This window comes from Cynocephalus volans, chromosome 6 (genome assembly GCF_027409185.1).
Source record: "Cynocephalus volans isolate mCynVol1 chromosome 6, mCynVol1.pri, whole genome shotgun sequence".
Classification (NCBI taxonomy): domain Eukaryota; kingdom Metazoa; phylum Chordata; class Mammalia; order Dermoptera; family Cynocephalidae; genus Cynocephalus; species Cynocephalus volans.
The window spans coordinates 137,344,777-137,371,245 of NC_084465.1; the positions used below are offsets into that span (position 1 = coordinate 137,344,777).

The 26,469-nt window shown below is 38.4% G+C and overlaps 1 protein-coding gene across 1 annotated transcript in view; it reads left to right on the forward strand.

Annotated features, from left to right (window-relative positions):
• The first annotated feature begins 1,280 nt into the window (after positions 1–1,280).
• Positions 1,281–26,469, forward strand: part of TMEM236 (transmembrane protein 236) — a 34,287-nt gene continuing 9,098 nt past the window's right edge. The window contains exons 1-3 of the mRNA XM_063098693.1: positions 1,281–1,537; positions 12,781–12,853; positions 17,104–17,245. Coding sequence (XP_062954763.1) covers positions 1,281–1,537; positions 12,781–12,853; positions 17,104–17,245 — 472 coding nt within the window. The remainder of the gene's footprint in view (positions 1,538–12,780; positions 12,854–17,103; positions 17,246–26,469) is intronic.

Sequence of the window (26,469 nt, forward strand, 5' to 3'; positions counted from 1 at the left end):
CCCCAACCAGTTTTTCTAACATCACTTCCTATTCCCTGCTATGCCAGACTCATTAGTCACTGAGCCTCCTTGCCTCTTTTTTTCCTGTCTGAAATGTCACCGACACCCCTAGTCCTCTCATCCATCTTGATCGTCCTTCTCTTCCCCCACCTTCCCACAGCCCAAACATGAAGTTCTCCCGTGTGCTACCATAGCATTTATTTATACTTCTGACCTTAATTCTTTTTCATTGTTCCTAGTTTTGTTTCCTCCTTTGAACTGTGAGCATTTGCAGGACAGGCATTTCTGTCACTCATTCATCTTCACACCCTGACACCTAGTAAAATGCTCGTTGTCGGTGCTCAAATATCTTTTTTGAAGAAAGAATGTAAGCAACATATTTGAGCACTGACAATGTGCATTTTAAATTTTGTTTAATGGAGACATTGTTCATTTTTAAATATTTGACATAAGGGATGGCTGGTTAGCTCACTTGTGAGAGCGAGGGGCTGATAATCCCAAAGTCACAGGTTTGTATCCCCATACCAGCCAGCTGCCAAAAAAATAAAAAATAAATAAATATTTGACATGCTTTTGAACTAGCTATTGATAGCTCTTAGTGTGTTAATCCTGATAACTGGTTTCTAATATCACCATTTTAGTTTCCTGACTAGCAAAATAAAAATTATGTTAATTTGTGTAATATGGCAATTAGTGTGCAATGATGAATAAATATTTTGAGTATCAGGATATCCTGGTTGACAAAGTGAATCCAAACTCCCTTTTCAAACACTTAGAAAAAAAATGAGGGGTAGTGTTCAAAGATGAAGACTCAGGATTTGGGCATCTCTCTTTGCCTGAATTTGCTCACATGTAAAAATAGGGGATTGGATTACAACTCTTCTTCCCCTTTAACTCTAAAATAATGTTATTCCAACAGTTCTACTTCACAAGGGTTGAATGTTAATTACATAAATTTTTTTGTGTGGGAAAATTAGCAACAAACACTACATTAAAAAACCTTTTTTACCAATGCTCCAAGTTCATTTGACTTCTCATAACAAATGGGCAAATACATTTAGTGATCACTTCCACAATGGCCCTGTTTCTTTAAGAGACCATGGTTGTTAAGTTAGAAGATCATTGAACCGCATGAGGGTCAATAAAAGAATAAAAAGTCACTGGTTAGTGATTTGAGTACAAGGAACTTGATCCTAGTTCAGTATCTGCATGTCCATACGCTGCTCACAATCAAAACTGGGAGAGCTGGACCCTCAGCAGCTTGCATTTATTTTCTCAGGATGGCTTCTAGAAGAATAATTAAGCTCGTGGTTTTTGAGCTTCTGGAGTTTGCAGCTTTCTCCATCCCCACACTTGTGATTGTGGAACAGTTTGCTACTGCCTATCAAAGGACAAGGACGATACATGAGAAAACAAATTACTGGCTGATTGTTTCCTGTTCTATTGCCTATGTGGCTTTAGTGACTCTATTGATTTGGCTTCCCGTTAAAGTTCTCTTATACAGAAAACGTCATTTTTACAAAAAAATTATAGGATGGTAAGTAGAATTCTTTAGCAGGGAATCCCTGTGATGCTTTCGTATTATATGAAAAATAAAGATATTTTCTAATGTACTGTGCATAAGGATGCGAGCATAGCAAAACTGTATGTAATTTGAGATTAATGGGAAGTTATAATTGTTATTTCTGTAAATGTACTGATATTATGGTACCTTCTGTAATTTTTCTACGGTCATTTTAACTGAGTGATACTAACAAATGACATATATTAATAAGACTGGAGTTAGCATGAATCCATGAGTCCTAAGTAGTAACGCTGGACCTAATTCTTCTGTACACTAAACCACGTAAAGTTATTGGAGTTAGCTTGCACAAATCATAATCTCAAGGTTATCATATAGAATTTAAGTTTTGTGTAAAACTGAAAGTAATGTCTATTTTAAAATGTTTACATTGCAGTTAACAGATCTAAGGCATGCTTTGACAATTAACCAATTATGATTTTTTAAGCAGCTGATTTTTTGACTTAGATTTAAAAAAATAATACTTTCTAATGTTGGTAAATTCTATTACTCTTGTGGGGGGGAAATACTTCCATAACAATGCAGAAATATTTTAAATAAATCAAAATTTACTATTTATTATTTATCATTGATTGAACTAGCAGTTTAGTTAATGACTGTACTGATCCACATAAAGATATTAAGGACAAATCATTTCTGATACTAATGATTTTTCCTTTTAGATCTTCAGATCTGATTCTTACTCATCTGGGATTAACTCGATGAGTTAAATTTTCTTTCTTACTGATCTTTTATTTTAAAGTCAAACAACATAAAACACCTTTGGTAAATGAAGAGCTGGGAACTTTAACATAAGTGAGGGCAGAAATGTAAAAATAACAGGTACAGCGGTCCAGTTAGACATGCTGTTGGGCTGATGCTGAAGGGGGGAGCTGAAGTGTGGAGCTTGGGAAATGCTCTTTAGGTGCTGGTACTGGATGGAGCCTCAGAACCTTGCCAGGGGACTCAGTTCCCTGAGGGCAGAGCTATCAAGGATTTTCTGGAAATAAATCGTTTTGTTGTTGGCATTGCTTTTATTAGTGGTGTTTAGGGGCTTTCCAAACCTTGACCAGAGCTCCAGGTCTCCTAAAGGGTAGCTTGGAGCTGGGCCGGACCCTCCACCTTCATGCCACCCAGGAGTTGCTTTGGCTCTCCAAGACTCTTAGCCAGGCCGGGAATTTTGAGGGAATAGTGGAAGGTCCAAATGACAACAAGAGTAAAACAACAGGATGCTGGCCCACTACAGCCCAGGGAAGATCTTTGTTTTATTTTGTTTCTGTTTTGTTTTTTTTCACCTTGGCTTAAATCTGTAGGACTCTAGATTCTGAAAGCCATTCAGGCAGCAAACCTTCCCATATCACTTATTATTATTATTATTAAGCTGTAATTGCTTCTTTACAGATGATTTATTATGTGCCAAGGTAAGCACTGATATGAGGTTGTAATGAGTTCATCATTATTATTCCTGAGAGAAAACTGATGATTACTGAGGTTAAGAAACTTTCCCAAAGTCAGTCAGACTTTGGACTTAGATTTGTCTCTGTAATTGGTACTTCTAACCACTACCCTAAACTGCCTCTTTGAAGGACAAGGTCCCAATCTCCTGGAGCAACTGAGATGAAGGAAGAATGTGGTATACTAGTCACCCCTACTATCTGCTCAGATTTTGCTTTGTACATCTGGCCCATGTACTCCTCCTGTCCTAAAGTGTCTTGGTCTGTCACAAGACGCTTTGCATCTTTCAATGACTTCTTTTGGGGAACACTCTTCCAGTATTTAGTTTCTGTTTGTGGGTGTGGCTGGTCACAAGAGAAGAAACAGCTACTGAGCACTATTGTAGGAACTTTACATTCTGTACTATTAAGTTTAAATTTTATGACAACGCAGCAAAGTATAGGTGCCAGTGTTCTCGTTTTATAGAAGAAGAAACTGAAACTTGAAGAACTAATTCGTTTTGTCAAGTGATAAGGCTAGTGAATGGTGGAGCTAGGATTTGTGAGCTTAGATCTGTCTGATTCCATATGCTTTTCTTCTATCTCATACAACTTTTTCTTTAATCTTTCTGACTTTGAATGCAAAATGTGTTTCAAGAAAAGTGCAACTCTTTTTTGTGTCATTTCCCCCAGAGATGTGTATTTGTATCTATAACATATGTGGTAATTTATATGTATCATATCTTAATCACTAAATGAAGATGGTGCAAAAATAATTGCTACTGCAGAAAATGGGGATTAAAAATAAGATTAAATTTTGAAAAATAATTAGATAAGTAGTTGTGAATGCGAAATTCCATAGATACTTAACATTCCCAGATTTAAGGTTGATGAGGCTATTTGAAAACCTCCCTGGAGGTCCGCATTGGGATCATGAGTTCTATGAGGCTGGTGTTCAGGAGAGTGAATTGACAGCTAGAAAAGGGTATGACCTGGGAATACAGCTGAGAGAGAGCAGACCTTGATTTGAACCCCAGCTTTGACATTGACTGTGAGACCTTGTGTGAGTTATTTAATTTCTTTGAGCCTTCGTTCTTTTGTGAGGAAAACAGGGACAACCTAGTTTCTTCCTGGAGTGTTGTTTTAAGAAATCACATAGGATTATGCATATCAAGTTCCTAGAGTAGTGCCTGGCTCGTAGTAAGCACACAATGAATTGTGTTACCACCTCAGGATGAATTTATTATTTCCATTTAAAACGTGATCTTGTTCAATCTTCAGAGCAACAGAAAGTAATGAAAATTATACACTATCAGTGATATTCTTTGAATTTGGAGAATTTTGTAGATCTCTTCTATCCTTTGAGAATAATGAGGATCAATATAGTGACATCATTAATATCTTACAAAGTATTTTACACTTACGCAGTGCTTTTATGTTTCATTTTCTCCTTTGACCTGTATGCCGAAGGTGACCAAGAGGACATAATTCCCATCTTTTAAGAGAGGAAACTGTTTTAGAGAACTTAAGACATACACTAAATCAACAGTAGAGTCTGAACTTTAATCTAGTGCTCTGTCCTTTATTCTTGTTAAAAACTTCCTCATTCTTTTAGAATTATAGTTCTTTCTTAGGGATGCCTGTCATAAATCATAATAGACTAGGGAGATTCTTGGGGGAATAAAGAAAAGCAATTTACATATGCACCAAATGAGGTACAAAGCTAGCCCAAAACAGGAGCAGATCTCCTTTGAAAAGGTACAGTAGGGGCAAGATAATTCTGGAAGATTCATGGGCCTCTCCAGACTGTCTTGGGACCCCAGAGCTCTATTTCAGGAATTCTTTTGAGTCCTTCAGAGTACAATTACTTCAGACCATGACATGTCAGGAATCCTGGGCAGTGCCAAGTTTGAAAGACCCAAATATTTTGGTCTATATTTTACATTGCTTAAGTCCTTAACATCCTTAACATATTCGATGAGATTTTGTTGACCTGTTTTAGGTAGTGGTGGTAGCAGTAGTAGTAGCAGTAGTCGTCATAGTCATAGTAACATAACAGCAACACTTATCGAACAAATATTGTTTACCAAGCACAGTTCTAAACATGTCTGTCTGTATTACTTTAGTTAAATCTCTAACCTTTATAGATAAAAACAATTTAGTCCCCATTTTACAAATGAGGAAATTGAGGCACGGGGTAAAAAGATCATACAGCCAGGGAGTAGTTGAGCCAAGACTGCCCCAGGGGCATCTGTCTCCAGAGCCTGGTCTCTTGAGCACGTTACTTTTCCACAGTAGTGCACGCAGGTGAGATGCACAGCACCAGTAATATCTGCGCACTGCTGGACAGACCTGCTAAACTGAAGGAAATAAAGCTCCCTCTTTTCAGTACCTCTGAGAGGTCATTGGTAAGATACCATTAACTAAACAATTGGGCTTAACAATTACTTCTTCACAGAACACCCCAGTTTCTCTCAGTGGGTCTGTCATCTTCTTATATACTCAGTATCAATAATTTTGTCGTATGTGACTGCAGGCTTTCTCTTCCTTGCCTCCACCATATCCACTGCATAACCGTATGCCCGCCATATGCAAAAAGTCACCTCATTCCATGAATTCTTCCTTTTCCATCTCTCTTGCACCAGCTCCTTATTTTCCATGACTGTTAACTTCCTAGTTAGGCCCTCATTTCCAGGGCCACCATACACTTGAGTTTCTGGCATGGTTTCCCAAATTTTCGAATATTCAGATCCAGTGTCAGACCATTTGCCCTGAATTTTCGAATATTCAGATCCAGTGTCAGACCATTTGCCCTGATTGTTTTTGTTCAAGGAGCACAAAGAACACTTTGTTAATGAACACTAGGACTCTGGCAACCTTCACCAACTGGTGTCCTTGCCTGTTGCTTCTTTTCTCTCTTCATTCCCTCCCAGTCCTTGTTGTTAGGGTAATGCTCTTCTTGAAAAAAAGTTTTGTGTGCATCAGATCCAACTTTTAAAAGTCTACTCTTGCCCTTGCTTGTAGTATCAAATGTTGACATTATTCCACAGAATTCTAAAACTGAAAAAAAAAATCCTAGAGTTCATCTACTACACTATATTTTTTAACTACACTATTTCTCCCTATGTACAGCTAGTCTACCTCTGATTTTACAGGGAACGCACTACTTTCTGTGGCTCTCATGATTAGAATGGTCTTCCTTATTTCCTTACATTGAAATAAAATCTGCAACCATGTAGCTTCTTTCCCCATCCTCTTTGTAGACTTCACCTCCTCCGCCCTCACTTTACATACCAGTGAATTTGACCATACCCGGGAGCTCTGCCCATTGCTCCCTAATTTCCCCTTTTTATTACTTTTTAAGAGTGTGCAGAGTGTGCTTTCTCCAGTTTGCAGAGTTCCATCAGTTGTTCTTGTCCCATGGCAGAGTGGTTTGGAGTGTGTGTTTTGGAGTCAGAAAGACCCGGGTTAGAACTCATCTTTCACCTCCTAGCTGTGGGACCTTGAGCAAATTAATGAAATGTTTAACATCATTTTTTTTTTCCCTTTTTTGTGACCAGTAAGGGGATCGCAACCCTTGGCTTGGTGTCGCTCACACCAGGCTCAGCCAGTGAGCGCACCGGCCATCCCTATATAGGATCTGAACCCGCGGCGGGAGCGCCGCTGCGCTCCCAGCGCTGCACTCTCCCGAGTGAGCCATGGGGTCGGCCCAACATCATTTTCATCAACTGTAAAATGGGGTGATACCTCACTTCGAGCATTGTTGTGGGGCCTGAGCGATGTCTGTAAAATGCTTTCCTGCAGTACTCGGCACACAGTATGGAATCACTGTGTTGTAGTGGAGAGTGGGAGTGTTATCATGTGTTGGAGAGTTGAGTCAGATTGTGGGGAAGCCTAAAAGACAGGCAGGGAACCTTTGACTTAATCAGTTGGGTAAAAGAGAATCTTTAAAAGTTTCTGAGCAGAGAGACATTTCCCACAGTGTTATCCAACTGTCCATCCACCATGCTTCCTCTGTGAGAAATCTCAGGGCCAGATTTCTGGCTTTTTTAACCCACTGAGGCTGAGCTCAGTTCTTTCTTCATGGGCCCCACTCACAGGGGAGTCCTTCTCATTGCCAATTTGTTTATTTATTTATTTATTGGTGGCTGGCTGGTATGGGGTTCTGTACCCTTGACCTTGGTGTTATAGCACCACACTCTAATCAGCTGAGCTAACTGGCCAGCCCATCACTGCCAATTTATTACAGGTGTGTATAGAAGTCTATTGGTGGTGCCCTAACTCAGTCTTTCATCTGGAAATTACACCATGCCCAAGCAATTGCACCCGATGCAACCAAAGCAGAAACTGGCTAAAGAGAAGGACTCATGCGCATGGTTAGTTTCAACTAACTGTGTTAGTTTCAGCATGCTTAGACCTTCAGAGTGTCTGAGACATTTCTAAACATAAATTCAATTACTCGTATTAGTTTCCTAGGACTGCCATAACAAAGTACCACAAAATTGGTGGCTTAAACAACAGAAATATAGTTCTGGAGGCCAGACGTCTGAGATCAAGGTACAGGCGAGTTTGGTTCCTTCTTAGAGGTACGAAGGAGCATCTGTCCATTCTATACCCCTCTCCTGGCTTCTAGCGGTCTGCTGGCAATCTTTGGTGTTCCTTGCCTTGTAGATGCATCGCCCTGCCTCCATCTTCATGTGACCTTCTCCACGTGTGGCCTTACATAGTCCTCCCTTACTGCATTCTGTTTCCAAATTTTCCCTTTTTAAAAGGATACCAGTCACATTGGATTAGGTCCACCCTAACACCTCATTTTAACTTGGTTACCTCAATAAAGACATTTCTAAATAAGGTTGCATCCTGAGGTACTGGGGGTTGGGATTTAAACATGTCTGTGTTGGGGGACACAATTTAACCCATAGCACTTCACCACCTGATCCCCCAAAATTCATGTTCTTCCTATGTATAAAATAGATTCACTCCTCCCAACATCTCCAAAAGTCTTGATCATTCCAGAAGTAACTCTAAGTCCAAAATCTCATCCAAACATCATCAACTCAAAGTCCCCAAACTCACCATCTAAATCATCCAAATCAGTTAGGTCAAGAATTGGGGTATGATTCTTTCTGGGGTAAATTCGTGAACCTGTGAAACCAGATAATAAAGTTACTTGCTTTTAAAATACAGTGGTGGGGCAAGAGAGACATTGCCATTTCCAAAAGGGAAAAATTGGAAGGAGAAAATGAGTCATGGGTCCCAAGCAAGTCTGAAACCTAGGAGAGAAAATTTCATTAGATTTTAAGCTTTGAGAATAATCCTCTGTGGCTTGATGCTCTGGCCTCTGAGGTTACCTTCTCGGCGCACCAGAGAGGTGGCTACAACTCTTCAGCCCTGGACTAGCTCTGCCCTCTGGATTCTAGGAGGGCTCCTCTGGGCCAGTAGTTGCAGCTCCAGCCTTTCCAGCTAATGAACCACCGTCACAGTCATTCTTCCCTTTTCTTGAAGGATAACACATTTTCAGCCAAATGGTTCTATCAGCCAGTTTCCTCCCCAGAGTTCCAGAAGTCTCACAGCCTTTCTTCACTTCATCCCATCTCTGTCACCTGCAGTCCAAGCCAGCAGTATTTCTGCTACCATGATTAATTGGATTCACAAGCCACAGCCTTTGTGTTCTTTTCCAAATTTGCATTCTCATTTTCTGCAATATGCACAGACTGAGAATTTTCCAAATCTTCAAGTTCTACTTCCTCTTTGCTTAAAAATTTGTTCCTTAATTTATCTCTTTTCACTCATATCTTACTAAAAGTAGCAAGGAGGAAACAGACCATGCCTTCAACACTTTGCTTGGAAATATTCTCAGCTAAATATCTGAGTGCATCATTTACAAATTCTAGTTTTATCCAACAAAGCATGGTTTTCTGCCATTTTATAAAGAGGGTCACCTTTCCTCTAGTTTCTAATGTTTTTCTTGTTTCCATCTAAAACCTCACCAGAAGCAGCTTTAGGGTTCATATTTCTGGCGACATTCTGCTTATGATAATATATCTGTTCTCTAAGATGACAGACGTTTTCTCTACAGCTCTTCTCTTTTCTTTCTGAGCCCTCACCAAAATCTCCTTTAGCATCTGTATCTCTACCAACAGTCTCTTCAAGGCAATCTAGGCTTTTTTTACCATCTTAAAACTCTTCCAGTATCTACCCATTACACAATTCCAAAGCCATGTCTACATTTTTAGGTATTTGTTACAGCAGCATCCCATGTCCCTGTAGCAAAATCTGTATTGGTTCCTAGAAATGCCATAATAAAGTACCACCAACTGGATGGCTTAAACAACAGAAATTTACTGTCTCACAGTTCTAGAGGCTAGAAGTCTGAGGTCAGGGTTTTGGCAGGGTTGGATCTTTCTGAGGGATATGAGGAAGAATCTCTTCCGGGTCTTTTTCTTAGCCTCTGGTGGTTTTTGATAATCTTTGACGTTTCTTGGCTTGTAAATGCGTCACCCTGCTTTCTGCATTCATCACGTCATTTCCCCCTGAGCTTTCTCACGTAGTTTTCTCTCTGCACATGTGTGTTATTAAATGTCTCCACTTTTATAAGAACACCAGTCATATTGAATTAGAGCCCACCCTAATGATCTTATCTTGAGGTGGTTATCATTGTGAAGACCCTATTTCCAAATAAGATCACATTCAGTGGCACTGGGGGTTAGGATTTTAACATATCCTTTATTGGTAGGGACACTATTCAATCAATAAAGCTCATTAATAAATTATAAACATACCCTAGAAGTAGGTCAAGATTTTCGAAAACAGACTAACATTGATTCTAGTTAAATAAAGCATAGAGTTGAGTAGGAATTTATTTACTATTCCGTTCATTTGGTATTTAGTGAGTTTCTACTATGTGCCAGACATTCTCTGCATCATGGAATTTTTGAATTTGGATGAGAAACAATTTACATGTTTAATTTCATTAACTTCTAATTGGAAAACGAGCATTTCTTTCCAACCTGAATGTTGGTAGCAAACCATGGTAGTATTAGCAGGACGTGTAACTTTATTACATAGACTTTTACACAACAGTTGCAGCAGATACTTAAGAATATGGCTTATGATCTTTACTACCTTTAAATTATGAGTGATTACAATTTTTACTAGATTTAACCCCAAAGAAAATTTTAAAAGGACATTGTGTTCATAAAGAGACACATATATATCAAAATTTTAAAAGATTTGGAATTATTAGCTATAATTCTTTTTTAAAAACTGTGTATTGTATATATAATTCTTTAAAGAGAATTTGGATACTTTTAATATAATTGGTTTGTTTTGTAAGTCTATGTATTTTATTTTACTCATCTAAAAATTTTATCCTGAGAAAGGTCCGTCAGACTCACTAGATTCCCAGAAGATTCATTACACAAAACAAGATCCAGAGACATTGTTCTAGCTGCTAGAGATAAAGCAGTGAACATCTCAGATAAGGTCTCTGCTTCCATGGGGCTTACATTGGGGGGTGATGGAAGAGGGGGTGACAGTCAGGAAACAAACAATCAGCAGAATTTCAGGTAGTGATAAGCACTGCACTTATCAAGTCATATATAAATGGAATATAATAAAAATTGACCAAGGCTAGAGAAGTAGATAACAGCAAGAAGCCAGAGCAGGGAACAGATATGGCGAAGGGAAGAGCCAGCGTAACCTCTGAGACAGGGCAAGCCTGGTGTGATCACAAAATAACCAGAAGGCCAGTATGACTGGAACCAGGGGGTAAGGTGGGGAAGGCAGCTTATTTTAAATGAGGAGAGTAGGGGAAATAAGAGAAACCACACAATGTAGAGCATGTAGGCTAGGATAATAAGTTTCAATTTCACTCTAATTAAATTGTACATTCATTAAAGGCTTTTTAATTTAATTGTGGTAATATACACATAACCTAAAATTTACCATCTTCATCATTTTTAGGTGCATATTTCAGTGCCATTAAGTACATTCACCTTGTTGTGCTATCATCACCACCGTCCATCCACAAAACTCTTTTCATACCCTAACCCTAACCCCAGCATTGGAGATTTTTGAGCAGGGAAGTGACAAGATGTGTTTTACATTTTACAACTATGACTTCATTTTAAAAATATGGAGAAAATGTTGCTAGGTAAGAACAGCAGTACTGGCAGGAAACCAGTCAGGAAACACCACAGATGAGAGATGATAGTGGATGCACCATGGTGTCAGCAGAGGATGGATTTGAAGTGGATTTGGGTTGTAAATCAAAGAGGATTGGGTGACAAATTAGAACAGGTATGGAGGAGGACTTGGGCTCTCTTTCAGACATGTTAAGTCCTAGTTGTCACTTTGACATCCAAGTGGAGATGTCAACTAGTTGGGTGGGCAAGTTCAGAGCTCAGAAAAAAGGCCAGTGGGAGTCATGGGCAAGTGGGTGATATTTAAAGCCATGGGATCGAATGAGAAAATATAAAGAAAAGGCCCAGGAATAATCCCTGGGGCACTCTCATCTTTCAGAGGTTGAGTAGAGAAGAGGAGTCTACGCCGGTTTAGCCAATCTTACTTGTGAGCCTAGTGCTGCATCTGGGCTCAGACAAAGGGGCAAAGCTACCAATGTTAAATCCCATCAGAACTGGTTTTAGCCAGGTCGTACTGGTCTGGCTATGAGAGAGGGGTGATCCCATCTGCTAACTCATGTCCACACCTCCAGCATCTAAGATGGGCTGGGGTTGAGAAAACTCCATTGGGTCAAGAACAAGTTGTTAATAAATCAAAAGCATCCAACACCTCTTGTACTTAGAAACACACATCATATAAATGTAATTACTATAATATTATTAACTAAGAAAAGAGGAGGTAAATATTTCATTATGAAAAGCCTTGGAGTATCTTTTGTCTTCCCATAAATTAATAATGCTAAACATATATTTTGATTTTCTCTATCATGAGATACAGTATCACATACATATTATAACTCAATAACTATATGATTGATTGATCATGCAAGGTTTTAGAAGTGGTCCAAAACCAAGTTTGAAACATTATGTCATTTTTATGTTATACATGATTTTTTGTGGTTCAAGTAAAAAAAAATCCAGGGCCTCACCCACCATCGAAGTCAACCAGTTCAGTGACAATGCAATAGCCAGAGCCAGAAGCCCCCAGGGTCCTGAAGCGGGGGCCAAGGGCCTCAGCCCCACCCTCCCCACCATTACCAAGCCAGCAGCGGAGCCAGCTGCAGGCCAACCACATCCCCTTCCCCCCCACAACAACATCTTAGAATGTACTTATTATAAAAATAAAAAATCCAAATGTTTTTACTTTAAGTGATGTTTAAGTATCTAATGTTAAGTTCATCATCTCTAAGTACATTTTTTGAAGAATCAGTTTTACAACATGAGGTGTCATATAACTTGAGAAAGACATTCTGTTCTTTTGTTCAGTCACCAGAGCCTGACTTCTTCGGTAAGAGTCTAATTAATGAATTATGAAAGTGTTAAATGTCATTCGACTTACAATATGATGCTTTTAGTAGTCTGTGATTTCCTAATTATTTGGGTTATCTGGAAATCTCTCACCCTTTATTCAAGAAAAGCATTCTGGTTTTTGCACGTGTTTATCTCTGCCACACTCAAACATCTGGGAAATGGAAATAGGGAAGCAGTAGCTTCTTAGAAAAATATAGATGAATGGAACAAGAACTGCAAAATTAGCAGAATGTAACAGGAACTGTTGATATTGTACATTATTGCTTTTGCTTATTTTTTTCTCCTTTGCTAGGAGACCTGTTATGATGATGTGTGTTGTACTCACCACGCTTCCTAGCTTCAGCTTTTCCATAGCAGTGACTGAGGTATGACATTTTGATTTCTTCTGCTGCAAGATTTAAAAACTCCTTGTTATCAGAATTTGATAGAGTGGTGTGCCTAACAAATTTCTTAAAGTTTCTTTAATCCAGTCTTCTTACAAATTAAAATATATATATAAGTTCTAATATATCACTGTTACTTCTGTGATTGTGGAGGAGAGTCTAGCAGCCAATTTTTTAAAAATTACTTTGTTTGTGTGTGAGAGACAGGAATGTTCTTTCAGTGTAATTAAAAAATAAGGAATTTGAAAGTCGATTCACATTTGTTTCTTCTGCCAACTTGATTGTTTTATGATTGCTTTGAGTTCTAAATAGAGTAAGACGAGATCCAAAGGAATACCACTTACACTTTAAGATATTTGGTATCTATTGACAAATGATTTGCACATGATATTTATTTGAAAATAACTTTGAGTTTATGTTTCGACTAAATACAGCTTTGAAAGGACTCGAGGAGCATCCACAGGGCAGGAATACTATAGGCAAAACTTTTAGCCTGTGAGAACTTTATTATCCAAGAAGTTCAAAGAATGCCTTTCATCTTATTAATTTGCAATGTGCTGTGGAAGATATCATTTTTACTTCCCCAAACTACACAACTTAAATTACTTTGTGATATTTCATTTATATGTTAAGCAAAAATTCCTTAAGTGCATATTACAGGCCGGTCACCATGTTAGGTGCTAGGGATAAAACAGGTACAAAATATGGCAGAGTCTCTGGATTTCAATAATTATCTACTGACAGGAGAGAGGAAAATAGACAGGCAATTGAATAAGTATCATAAGTGCTTTGAGAGAGGTGTGTACCGGGTAATGTACGATATTGGAAATGACATGGTTTTTAGAATACTTTCTAGATGCTACATCAGGACAATATATGAATGCATAACTTCAAAAGACCACACGGATGTACTTTGCATCAAACAAACTCCAGCAGATGAATATTGCAATCTAGACTTATCATCCCCCACCCAAAGACCTCGTAAAGCACTTGAGAATTTCCTAAGAGCTTTAAAAATTCAGTTTACAACGTTTCAAGGAACTTCACAGTCATAAAATGATGGTATATCTGGAATTAGAAAGTCCCGTTTGGTTCTTTCCCATGCTATCTCACCCCATATTGCCTATTTTTCTTTCCTTTTTTTCTTATTTAATTTTTCCCTGATCTGTGATGCACATACACAGAAGTGCACAAAACACCAATGGACAATATCAATGGAATAGCACAAAGCAAACCCTTGTAGTAAATGCTACTTAGGTCAAGAAATAAAACTTGGCCAGCTCCACCCCCATGTTCTTTGCAATAACAGCCTTTCCCTTCTCTCCAAAGGTAACGTCTACCTCGACTTCTAATAACACAGATTAGTTTGCCTGCTTTTGCATTTTTTATAAAGGGAAATGAAATTATAAATTATATATATATCTGTTATATAATTTATATTTAACATATATAATCTATGTCTGACTTTTATTCAAAAGTATGGTTGTGAGAGTCATTCATGTTTTTGTGTATAACTGTAGCTCATTTTGATTGCTGTAGAGTATTTTATTTTATGAAGATAGAACAATTTACTTATCATTTCTACTTTTGATGGCCATTTTAGTTGTTTCCAGCTTTGTCTATTACAAATAATGTTACTGGGAACATCCTCAAGCATGCCTGTTGGTACACATGTGCAAGCATTTCAGTTGGTTAAATACACGGGAGAAGCGTGTTATTCTGTTTTTGTTGCTTCTTAGCAGAATATCTGAAACTCGGTAATTTATAAAGAAAATATTTATTTTATAAACTTTATAAAGAAAATAAATTTAAATTAATTTTAGAGTCTGGGAAGTCCATGGTCCAGGGGGCACATCTGGTGAGGATCTTGTTTTTGGTGATGACCCTTTAGTGACTCGGGGTGTGACATCGTGAGAATGGACTAAGCAAGAGAGAGCCATCTTCCTCACTTGCTCTCCTTTTAAAGCCATCAGAACCACACTCATTACTCCATGAATGGATCAATCCCTTCACTAGGGTACAGTCCTCACAATCTAATCACCTTTCAAAGGCCCCACCTTTCTAATGCCACAATTGGATTTCCCACCTTCTTGACACTGTCCCAGTGGGGGTTGAGTTTCCAATACATGAACTTTTGGGGACACATTTAACCCACAGAAAGTAGAATTGATGAGTCATAAGATACTGAAATGTTTAATTTATAATGGATAATGCCAGTTTTCGGAGGAGATTGTGCTAATTTCTATAGCATAGAATCCACTAGCAGAGAATGAGCATTCCTGTTGCTTCATATTGTTACCAGTGCTTGCGTAGTAAGTCTTCTTATTTTAGGTGTTCTGGTGGGTGTGTTCCTGAATCTCACTGTAGTTTTAAGTTGCATTTCCCCAATAATTAACGAGGTCGAGCATCTTTTCATCTTTCCCATTTTTATTGTGTTGCTTATCTTTTAAAAATTTATTTGGAAGAGTTAATTACATGCTCAGATTACAAACTCTTTGTTGATTATAGAGGATACTTCAAAGGGTTTATGGAAAGATTCACATTATCTTTTAATTCTCTTTTTCCGCAAACTTTCTGAAGTACCCTGGTACATATTACAAAATCTTCACTCCCTGTGACTTAACTTCATACTCTTAATGGTATCTTTGGATGAACAGAAGTTGTTAATTTAAAAATAGCTCAACTGAGCAATTTCTTTCTTTTACGGATAGTGCTTCTGGTCACTTGTTTGAGAAGATTTTGTCACGTTGTGAATTTCAACCTCAAAGTCTTAAAGCTATTCCCCCATAGTATAGTTTGGAGGCTATATTGGCTTTCCATTCTATTTCAGATTCACAATCCATCTGGAACTGATTTTTGTATTATGCTGTGAAGTAGCAAGTCAAGTTTTATTTTTTTCCAAGTAATATCCAGTGGACTGAGCACCATTTATTAAAAAGCCCGTTTTTCCCACATTTCTCTGCAGGGCTACCTTTGTTATGAATCAGGTTGTGCATATACAAAGGAATTTCAAAAAGTTGGTAGGAAGACTCATATTATCCTTTACTTCAATTTTTCCACAAATTTTTTGAAGTACCCTTGTACATGATCGGATTCTGGGCTTTCTGTTCTATCCTGTTGCCTAGTTTTCTATTCTTATGCTAACCCTATGCTGTCTTAATTCTTGTAGCTTTATAATAGCTTTTTATATCCAAAAGAGTAAATCTTTCTATCTTGTTTTTTTTCCTCTAGAGTTTTTTGCCCTTCTTATTTCCATATAAATTTTAGAATGACCCTGTAATTTTCTACAAAAAGTTGGAATATTGACCGAGGTTGCATTGAATGGTATTATTTTTTACAAATTTTATTTTCTAACTCTTTCTTATTGGTGTTTAAAAATAATTTATCAGGCCGAGCCCGTGGCGCACTCAGGGAGAGTGCAGCGCTGGGAGCGCAGCGGCACTGGGAGCACCGAGGCCGCAGGTTCGGATCCTATATAGGGCTGGCCGGTGCACTCACTGGCTGAGCGCGGTGCGGCCGGTCACAAAAAGACGAAAAAAAAAATAATAATTTATCCATTTTTGAGGATTTTCTCCATATTCAATCATACAGCCTATGTATAAAGATATTTTGTTTTTCTTTCTTTCCATACTTTTACTGTTTCTTTCTTTCTCTTGCCCTGCTACATTGGCTAAGACCTCCAGTATAACAGAAAAGGTCTTGGTGACATTTTTGTCTTGTTCCTGATCTCAGAGGGAAAAATTTCCATATTTCACCATTAATGTGATGCTGACCATAGGTGTTTTTTGTAGATACCTTAACAAGATGAAGGAAGTGCCCCAAAGCCTAGCCAGGTTTACCTGGGCTCTCCCTTCTTGAAAGACCCTAAACACTAATATTTGTCCCACAAGTTTTTTTGAGACTAGGCTCTCAGAGGCTCTACCTAGCAGTAGATTTGGAAAGAATCACCCATTCCATTATTACTGGAAGCCTACCATTATATTTTTGCATGCATTTACTAAGCTTTATTTTTAATTGAAAACTCTTCCATTCATGTGAATCCTTATTACGTCTTTAGAAATGGTTCAAAACCTTGTGGAGTTTAAAACCCGAGAAACTGAAAACCAAGCTTCTAGTTCTTTAGTAAATATATTTATAATTAATTTAATGCTGCTGTCAGACTATTGAAAGAATTTTGAACAAACAAAGAAATCCTCCAAATTTAATGCTTCTAAATGGTTTTCTAAAAACAGGTTCAAAAGAATATTAATGGTTCCGCTGATGTATTACCTGATACTTTACCTGACCTGCCAGTATCTCTGGTTCTGTTATGCTTGATCGTGGTTGATATTATTGAAAAACTCAGGATATATCCTCTTAGAGGGAGTCAAAAGAGTAAGTATTCTTTTTAATATGAATATTTTTAAAAGGTTGATATATCTTTTGTCTTTCTGCCACTCTGTTATCTGATGACATATTTAGTGACACCTTTTCTTAGGCCTAACATTACTAATGGAAGATTGCAAATGAAGATATCTAAATATAATTATTTTCAAACCTTCCTTGATAGCTAGACAGTTATTCTTATTTCTTACTTGCATTTTAGTAGTCTTGATAAATTAATAAAGTTACCAAGTATTTAATACCACCAAAATTAATGTGTATTCTAACAAGAAAATGATCTAAGTAAATTATTATAGATTTATATTTTTCTAGGAACTCTCTTAAAACCTTAAGCTTAGATGAATAAATAAAGAGTTCAGGTTGGATACCTTTGCTACAGGAATTAAGATGACTACTGTTGCTGTGTACTAGAGAATTACGTGTTTTTAATTGTGTATTGTAAAAAAGGCAAGGATCATACCAATAAAACCAAGATAGGCCTCATTCCTCCGAAGTCATCAGTTGACATTAAATACAGGTTGGCCTTTAAAAAAAGTATTTTTTTAATTAAGTATATTGTGTGTTCAGTCATACATTTCTTAAACTTTCATTTAATTTCATGTGATAGTATCTGTGTTTGATTTGCAGTATTTGTATGCTACAGTTACTGTATGGCTAAGATTTTGTCAGGTCGTGCATTAGAAATGGATAGGTTTTGTACAATCACTTCTGGATTGGGAGCACAGAGTAAATCGAGTGAGTCACAGGAGAATGCTTCAGAGTGACAGGAATAACTACTAGAGCTAGTTAGTCATTTCTGGGTCACATACCACCACCCTTCCAGTTACTCTTTGTCCTCAAATTGAAAGCAATATGGGATTGGAGGCCACCAGGAAATCTGAGAGTCTGAGACCCTCATTTTGCACTTTGTCCTTGGGTGGGAGATGATAGGCTGTTTTGTTTAACTTAACATAGGTGACAAGTAGATAAGATGACAGCCAGGGGCCATCTGTTGAGGAAAAGGCACTCTCAAGTTTCACCTGCCCTCCAGAGCTGAGTATATCTGTCTTAAACTGAGGAGATTTGGGAATTCCCAAACCTTTGCTACATTTCTAGACTTCATAAGGATACAGATCTGCTTTGAAATTGGACTGTTTTTGATGACTGTATTTTCCATGTTAATGTAAACTTTATGTCCAAGTTAAAAAGTCCTCTCTATAAAAGCATGCATGTGTATTTTTGGGAATAAGTTAATGGCATTTTTAATTTTTTGTTAGAGGTGATGAGCTGGATTTTTAAAGGGGAATTTTCCCTGTATCCAGAAAGGATGATAACACTGAGAATCACAATAAGAGAGACCCCAAAGAAGAAGTAGGTCTTGAGGAAAAGACTTTAGAACATTTAATACACCTGCTCCTTTTCTAGCTCCTTCTTGAGCTCTTTTCTGTCTAAACTTAGGAGGGTTCATGTCTGGTTTATTGGTCAACATCTAATAAAATCATGCTTTTAAAAACCAACACTGACGCAAAAAACCTTTGTAAATATTAATGATACATGCATTTAATTGTTATACAAACGTTGAATTCAAATAGTCTCCTCAACTCATTTTAACATGCATGTTAATGAAATTAATTATGTGAATTTTTAATTCCTGGATTATTCTTATTTCTCTGAAACTTAAATAAATACATAAATACATTAACATATAGATCTTAACAGATAAATCCGAACCTAAACAAATATGCCATAAATATGGTTTCACTACATGTGATACTTCAGAATCAAAAAATGAGGTAGGAACGGTGACGAACAAGGTCTAGAATAATTTGGATCCTTTTAGAAAATGTGGGGAAAGTGAGTATGTTCTGTGTTCTTCAGATGGTTTTCAACACATACATGTCTGTTAGCTTGTGGCAGTTTGACTTTATGCATGATGGCACTAAAGTAATCTACGATGCTTGGACTTATGGACTCTCTTGCTCCATCATAATCATCTTAATTCCAAGCTACAAAACTTTAATATTTGCATTGCTTTTCTTTTTCTGAACTTTTATTTTATTTTTAATTAAATTAATTTCAATTTATTTATATTTTTGGTGGCTGTCCAGTATGGGGATCTGAACCCTTGATATTGTTGTTACCAAGTGATCTCTAACCAAGTGAGCTAACCAGACAGCCCCTTTTCCAAATTTTTAAATAAAAGTTCTTCTGTATATGAAATATGCTTATGCTTAAAGCAGTCTTCACTGGATCAAGGAATCCTTTCTACTAACTTTCTATAGCCAGTACCAAGTGATTACCATGCCACACTTCATGTAGATTGAACCTCCCATGGGAATGTTTTTCTGATACATAGATCTCTGAGGCATGACAATCTCACAGACATACACAGTACCCAATAATGTTAATCCCCAATCCTGTGAAAAAATGATAAGAATACAGTGTGTAGCTTCAATGTCCCCTGCTCTTACTGGTCTGTGGGTGTACATGGGCCCACCTTAACATTCCCTTCTGAATTTTGCCACTGAGTCTCAACCTATGAATGACTGGATCGTCTCCTCTTCCTCTCCCATCTTGTTCCTACTTTCATTTTAAAACCAGGCGGGTCCCCTGTGCTCTTATTTGTTGGTCCAGACCATTGAATATTCCATTACTTCTGTTTTCTTCTCAGTCTTTCAATTCTCATGCACAACAACTTGGTATATTGTTTTCCATCAGTCCTGATAGACTCTGTTCTACAAACTTTTAGTACCACTGTTACTTGCCTCTGGGAGACTGGTTAATGTGTGGTTGGTGCTGTAGACCAGTTACCTTTCTGCTGTCAGTTGGAACATTGACTTCCTTCCACTGAGTTCTTCATTTCTAGAGAGATCCCAGAGTACTGGAATACCTATTTCTGTCTGGAAACACAGCCTTCTATCCCCAGAATGTATATGTACCAACAGATTGGCTGGGCTTCACTGATTTCAAGCATGGCCATTCCACTCCATTGGAAACCACCACTTGCCCTTCTACCTGTAGACCTTGTGGCTGAGTCTGGTAGAGCCAGACTCTGTTTGAAGTGACTTTTTTTCTCATGGGGTCTCATAGTTTCTCCTTCCATGAAGCTTATCTATATTGTCTAAACCAGAATCATGGTCACCATTACATTCTCCTTCTTGCCACCACCTGGATTCCTTAACCTCCATATAAACCAGCAGATGCAGATAGACACATGAGGGTGTCTATGGTTAGCATGGGAGTTTTCAGTCCCACCTCTGGGACTCACTTGAGTAGTATCTGTAACCCAGCTTGGGCACCATGTTACAAGTGTGTAACATAATATAACAGTTGAAGTACTGTGGGCCACAGATGAAGTGAAACAATTTTATCTAAGGTATTGGAGGTCAGAAAAGACCAAAGAGAAGATCTGGGATTTGCAGGAGTTGGTAGGTAGACATGATGAAGAAAACTTTCTACACAGAAGGTAGGTTGGGCCTCAAGGAACTCCGGTGTGCATATAGTGAATGAGTGTGTTTAGGAGGTAAAAATAACTTTGGGTGGATTTTGTACCCTAAGGCCACAAATGTGTTGCTGGAATGAAAGCTGCCTTCTTAAAACCAACCACTGCTCATTTATCAAATTGTCATTTTGGAAAGCTACAAAGCTACTTTAAGAGCTCTTATGAAAATTTGCATGGGGGAGGTTTGGGGGGTGCTCGGAGGGGGTAAGCTGAATCAGGATCTCTGAATTCCCCCAATTCTACTTCAATCACATCAACACAATTTTTGTTTGTTTAGGAGTTGATATGTTACATAAGATTTCATTTGAAGAGAAAATGGTTTTTCTGCTAAATGTTTGAAAAACATTTATTTAGGACCTCATTTAGAGTTAGACTGTATGTATTTCTAGGGTAATATCGTAACTGAGGTGGCCAATTCTTTATCTGTCTAGGCCCATCTCTCTGGGAATCATGACTTTGTACCACCTAGAGGCAAAGTGAACCCCCGCCTAAGGTCTTATGGCTGCCGTGGTTCTGGGCACATTCAGCTCTGCAGGTAGAGCAGGCCGGTCCTGGTGGGGCTTGAGGACACAGGCTCGAAAAACAGAGAATTTGTGTAACATGCTATTTTGAATTGTTTTATTTCTAATATTTTGTTTTTCCAAAAGAATATATATCCATTTACAAAGGTTACAATATAGGGATAAAGAAAAAAAGAGGAAAGCAGCAAACAACCCTAATCCGACAAAGTAGACATATATAACTGGTAGCATCTTGATATCCGTTCTTCAGGGAAGAAAACCTATTTTGTAACTTTTTTTTCCCTTTACAATGTATGGTGGGTGTCATTTTTGCTATTTCATCTTCTACAGTGTCATTTTCATTGGTCAAATTATATTCCATTATATAAATGAACCATGACATGTTTCACTAATCCCCTGTTGTTGGACAATTATATTTGCTCTAGTGTTTAATTGTTATACACACTGCTATGACTCTTGTTCAGAAGTAAAAAGGGTTGAGAAGAAAAGAACAAGGATATGGTCAGAATGAGTAAGGTGATGTGTGTTTGATATGGACAGAGGAGACAAGTCGTGATTAGAGCACAAGTGTACGTATGGCACAGGTGGCCTATGTTTAAGCGACCCTGTGCTATGCATGGGAGTCAGGAACCACTCAGTGAGGTGACTGGCAAAACAGAAGCTGGGGACAGAGAGAGTTAACTGCTGCTTGGATAAAAGCCGAATGATATCAGGGTGTGACTGCAGAATGTCCTCAGAAGACCTGGAGCATCTGCTCATGCCCAGACACGTTGGCAGTAACGCTGCCAGAAGAAAGCGACTGTTAGAGACTGGCTGCACATGCAGAGAGATATAGAGGGAGTCATAAAAGGATTGTATAAATGGGGCAGCATGCTAAGGGTGGTTTGGCTGCATTAGGGCTAACAACACAGTCAGAAATGGCCTGCTAGACGTGAGGTCAACAGGCTATTTGAGTGGAAAACTTCAGCACTCTACAAAGGAGGTGTTTTCCACTGTCACATCAGTGAGGGGTGCCAGGTGTGGTGTTGGCAGGGTCAGGGGTTCACATAAATCTGCTCACAATGGCCCTAGTCCAATTCCTTCTGTGTCGTCTCTTTAATACCCAGCCCAGACACTTGGGCCAAGTGCTGCAGGGATCTCAGCAGAATAGATGATTATTTCCCTAGGTTAAATACTTAGATGTAGAATTTCTGGCCCAAAGTTTTAAGGTTTTTGATTTGTATAGTCAAATTGCTGTCTCTAAAGAATACCCTAACCTACCTTTTAAACAGCAGGGTAAGAAAATACCTGTTTCTGCTCAACCTTGTAGTACTGGATATTTTATTCCATTTCAAATTACCGCTTTTGTAGGCAAAATAGTGTCTTGTTGCTTTTCAAAGTAGTAGTTGTCTTTAACATTTTCTCATGGGTTTATTGGCTATTTGTATTTTTAAAAAATCATATATTTATGTATTTGATCTGTTTTTCTGTTGGTGTGCACAATTTTTTTTAACTATTGATTCATTAGTTCTGTAAATATTAAGGATTTTAAGCTTTGTCTGTCACAGATGTAGCATATGTTCTGGAGTTATCATGTGCCTTTTATTTTAATATGATGTTTTTGATATAGAGAATTTTTAATTTTGACGTAGTTCAAACTATCAATATTTCCTTTATGATTTGGTCTTGGGCATTATGATTAAAACATCTTTTTTCACTGCAAGTGAAAATTATTTAATAATTATTTTCCCCCCAAAATTTACACTTAAATGTTTAGTGTGGGAAATTGGATTTTCTGTAGGGTACACATTCATTAATTTATAAGTAATCAGTAAATTAGGCATGAAAATCACTACGTTTATTCATTTGACCTGGCAAAGGTTTTAGGCCTCTGCTTCTTTTATATTTCTGTCCATTTCTTCTGGCATTTACAACATATAAGAAGCACTTAACAGAGTGCTTTAAAAATACCAGTGACAAGTACAGCCACCCCAGATGAATCAAATTAGGATCTCCAGGGATGGGACTTGGGCATACGTAGATTTTAAAAAAGAAAACTTCATTGAATGATTCTGATTCATCCCTCTAATTAAGAGCAGTTGTTCTCATAATTGGCTGTACATTAGAATCAACTAACTAAGGGGCTAGACATAGAACACCAGGTGCTACCAAAATTTTAAACATTTTTGATGCCCAGGCTGCACCCCAGATAATTAAATCATAATTTTGGGGAGTGGGACCCAGGCACTAGTCATTTTTAAAGTTCTCCCAGGTGATTCAAAATTGCGAAAGTAATAGGGGTGCATGGAGAGAAAGAAAGCAGGGGCAGGTCCCACCTGATAGTGCAAACTTGGTGCTGAGAGCCATGGAGACAGATGGGAGGGAGAGAATTGAATAGAATGGGGTTGCTCTGGAGTGACCGTGTGGGGAATGGAGATGAAGTGGGGGGGACAGGGAGAGGGATGAATGTGGAGGGTAGAACAAAGAGTGAAACTAGGAATCTGTTCTGTGACCAGTCAAGATGATGTGATTTTTCTTCAGCGATGCTCGGCAATTTGGGCATTGACTGTAGAAAGGATAGAACAATAGGACTCATTCAGGTTTGGGAGTTCGCAGAGCAGGAATGGAAGAAGGAAAAGGAACTCTTCTTTTCTGAGTTATTGCTTCTTGTTATTGACTTACCAAAATATAATTTCTTAAGTGAATGCCAATGATGATTTTTATTGGTCTTCTGGACTGCTTCCAGTGAGTCAGGGGCCACTTGTTAACACACATGCAGGGGCTTTTAGCCATGGGTACACACCGGAACCACAAGAAGAGTCTTTCCAAAATACCTGGGCATGGGTTCTACCTACTGATCAATAGACAGAAGACAGAACCCGGCATCTGTAGTTTTTTAAATCTCCACAAGCAATTCTGATGCCCACCTTGATTTAAGGAAGTATTAGGAGCTGTGACAAACACCAAGTTAAAAGCTGAGAGACCAAATCCGAATTCCTGAAGGGACTTGCTTTCCAGATTTCCTGGAGGGTGACTCACTGCACCTTAACCAAAGAGAATGTAAGAGATGTCATGGAGGTTTAAAGAAAAAAAGAAAAGGATGCTGCTTTTTCCTGAATAAAATGAATGACATTTTGAGTTCCTCTTTGTTTCTTTTTAAGAAATAGCTTATTGTACAATATGAGCCCCATGTGTGAGCTGGGTTTTCATAATGTGTTGTTTTGCAATGTGCTTAAGGATGGGCATGAGGAACACAGTGTTCGGGCTATGCCAAGAATGGGGGAAGGGCATTTCCTTTCATACTCTCCCTTTGGTTATTTAGAAGTAAGTTTCAGGAATGTACGTCAATTCCCCTTCTCATGAAATAAATGGCCATTTACCAGACTGGGATGAGAGAAGGGTAGTATTTCTGAATAATACCTTCGAATGAAGTACCAGTTGTCAGGATTAGATTTGTGTAAACTGGGCCAAAAACGACCCTGGAGTGAGCCCCATGCCAACAGCCATAGAACAAAAGGTGCTACCAAAATTGCAAGTTAAGGCTCCCTTTGACTGGGACAGCTTTATATGATTTAAACAACTTGTCACTGAATGGTTAATTTTTACCTAAGCAGGCAAAAAAATTGTGAACAGTTTTAGTATATAAAATGAGACACTTGAGAGTTGCAGGATATTTTTGAAATAAAGATTTCAGGGAGACCGATAGGAATAAGGGAACGTAAAGAATTCAGCCTGCGTTACTTTATAATACCAAGCCTCGTTTTCCATATCGTGATTAACCAGGAAAAGCTTATGGCCCCAGTTTGAAGTGAAAGGCATAGGTCATGGATTTTCAATATTTAAATATTCTTGCTTTGGATTGAAGAGAGCTGATTGCCTTCATAATGTGCAGACATTCTTGGTCATTTTTTGTTTACATTGTGTGTATATTAATAGCAGGGTCCTATCAGTACCCTGCTATTAATATACACACAGTACCGTTTTTCTCACGGTCTTCTTCCACTTGCTAATTTAGGGCCCCAAGTCCCCCTATTTCTGGGTGTGTGCATGGGTGGGGGGGAGTTCTAAGGGCTGCTTCCCTTGACCTCACAAACACAGTCTTCTCGAATCACACATCTGCCCTTTTCTTCCCTGATTGGTGACCCCTAACGCTGCCAGTACCTGGGAGGCCTCTGCAGTGCTCTGAACTGCTGCTGTTGCTGCTGTCAGTGCCATCTCTGTCTGCCCACATCCTTCTGGGCTATGCCAGTGCCATGGCGGGTCTTGTCTTACCTTTGTGCCACGCCAGTACCCAGGCTGCGCTGCCAGGTGCTCCTGATGTCTTCCTGGGCTCAGTAGTGGAATCAGTCCCTACGGCCTTTCTTAAGGGGCTTTCTCCAGGACTGGGGCCAGAGGGCAGGCTGAGTGGTAGACCCTGAGCAGGTCTCCAAGGTCCTTCTATCTATTGACTCCAGGGGCTTGTTATCGGGCCATGCTTTTATTCTTTGCCTTATTTGCCTCAGTGTAGGATTTTCCTCCCCGAGGGAGGAAGCTCATTGCTCCCTCATGCTAATAGACTCCAGAACAGAAATTCCTCCTGTCTTTTATTCAGCAAATCTTTGTGGTGGATCTACTCCATACCAAGACCAGATGCTTCACTAGGTGCTAGGGGGACAATGATGAGTAAAAAACAGGCAGAGGCCCCCCTTCATGGAGCTCACGGTCGAGGTGGCATAAGGAGATGTTAATAAACTACACTTGTAAATACTAGGGTAGTTCAAAACATCCACAGAAAAATAGAATTAAAAGTTAATGTGAATCTTTCCGTGAATGTTTTGAAGACCCCTTGAATGTATGATTAAAGCTGAGGTAGCTGCTGTAATGCGTGGGTCAGGTTCATTCCCATATGTATCAACATTTGTCACCTGCCTGGGCTCTTGCTGGGATTCCTAGCTCTGGTCTGTGTCCAAGCACTTGAAACCCCTAAGTATTTGTAAGAATGCAGGAAATGAATACTAGTAGAGGCATTTCAAACCGTGTCAAAGTCTGCAATTATTTCTGTTTGGCAATGAGATAACACTGTGCTTTCAATATTCTACCTTACTATTTATGTTTTATTTAAATATATTCAATATTATATTATTTTTATTATATATTATAAAATAATTAATATTTCAGGGACACTGATAGGAATAAGGGAACATGAAGAATTGAGCATGAGTTATTTCTATGTTATATATTCCTAGTCAGACATA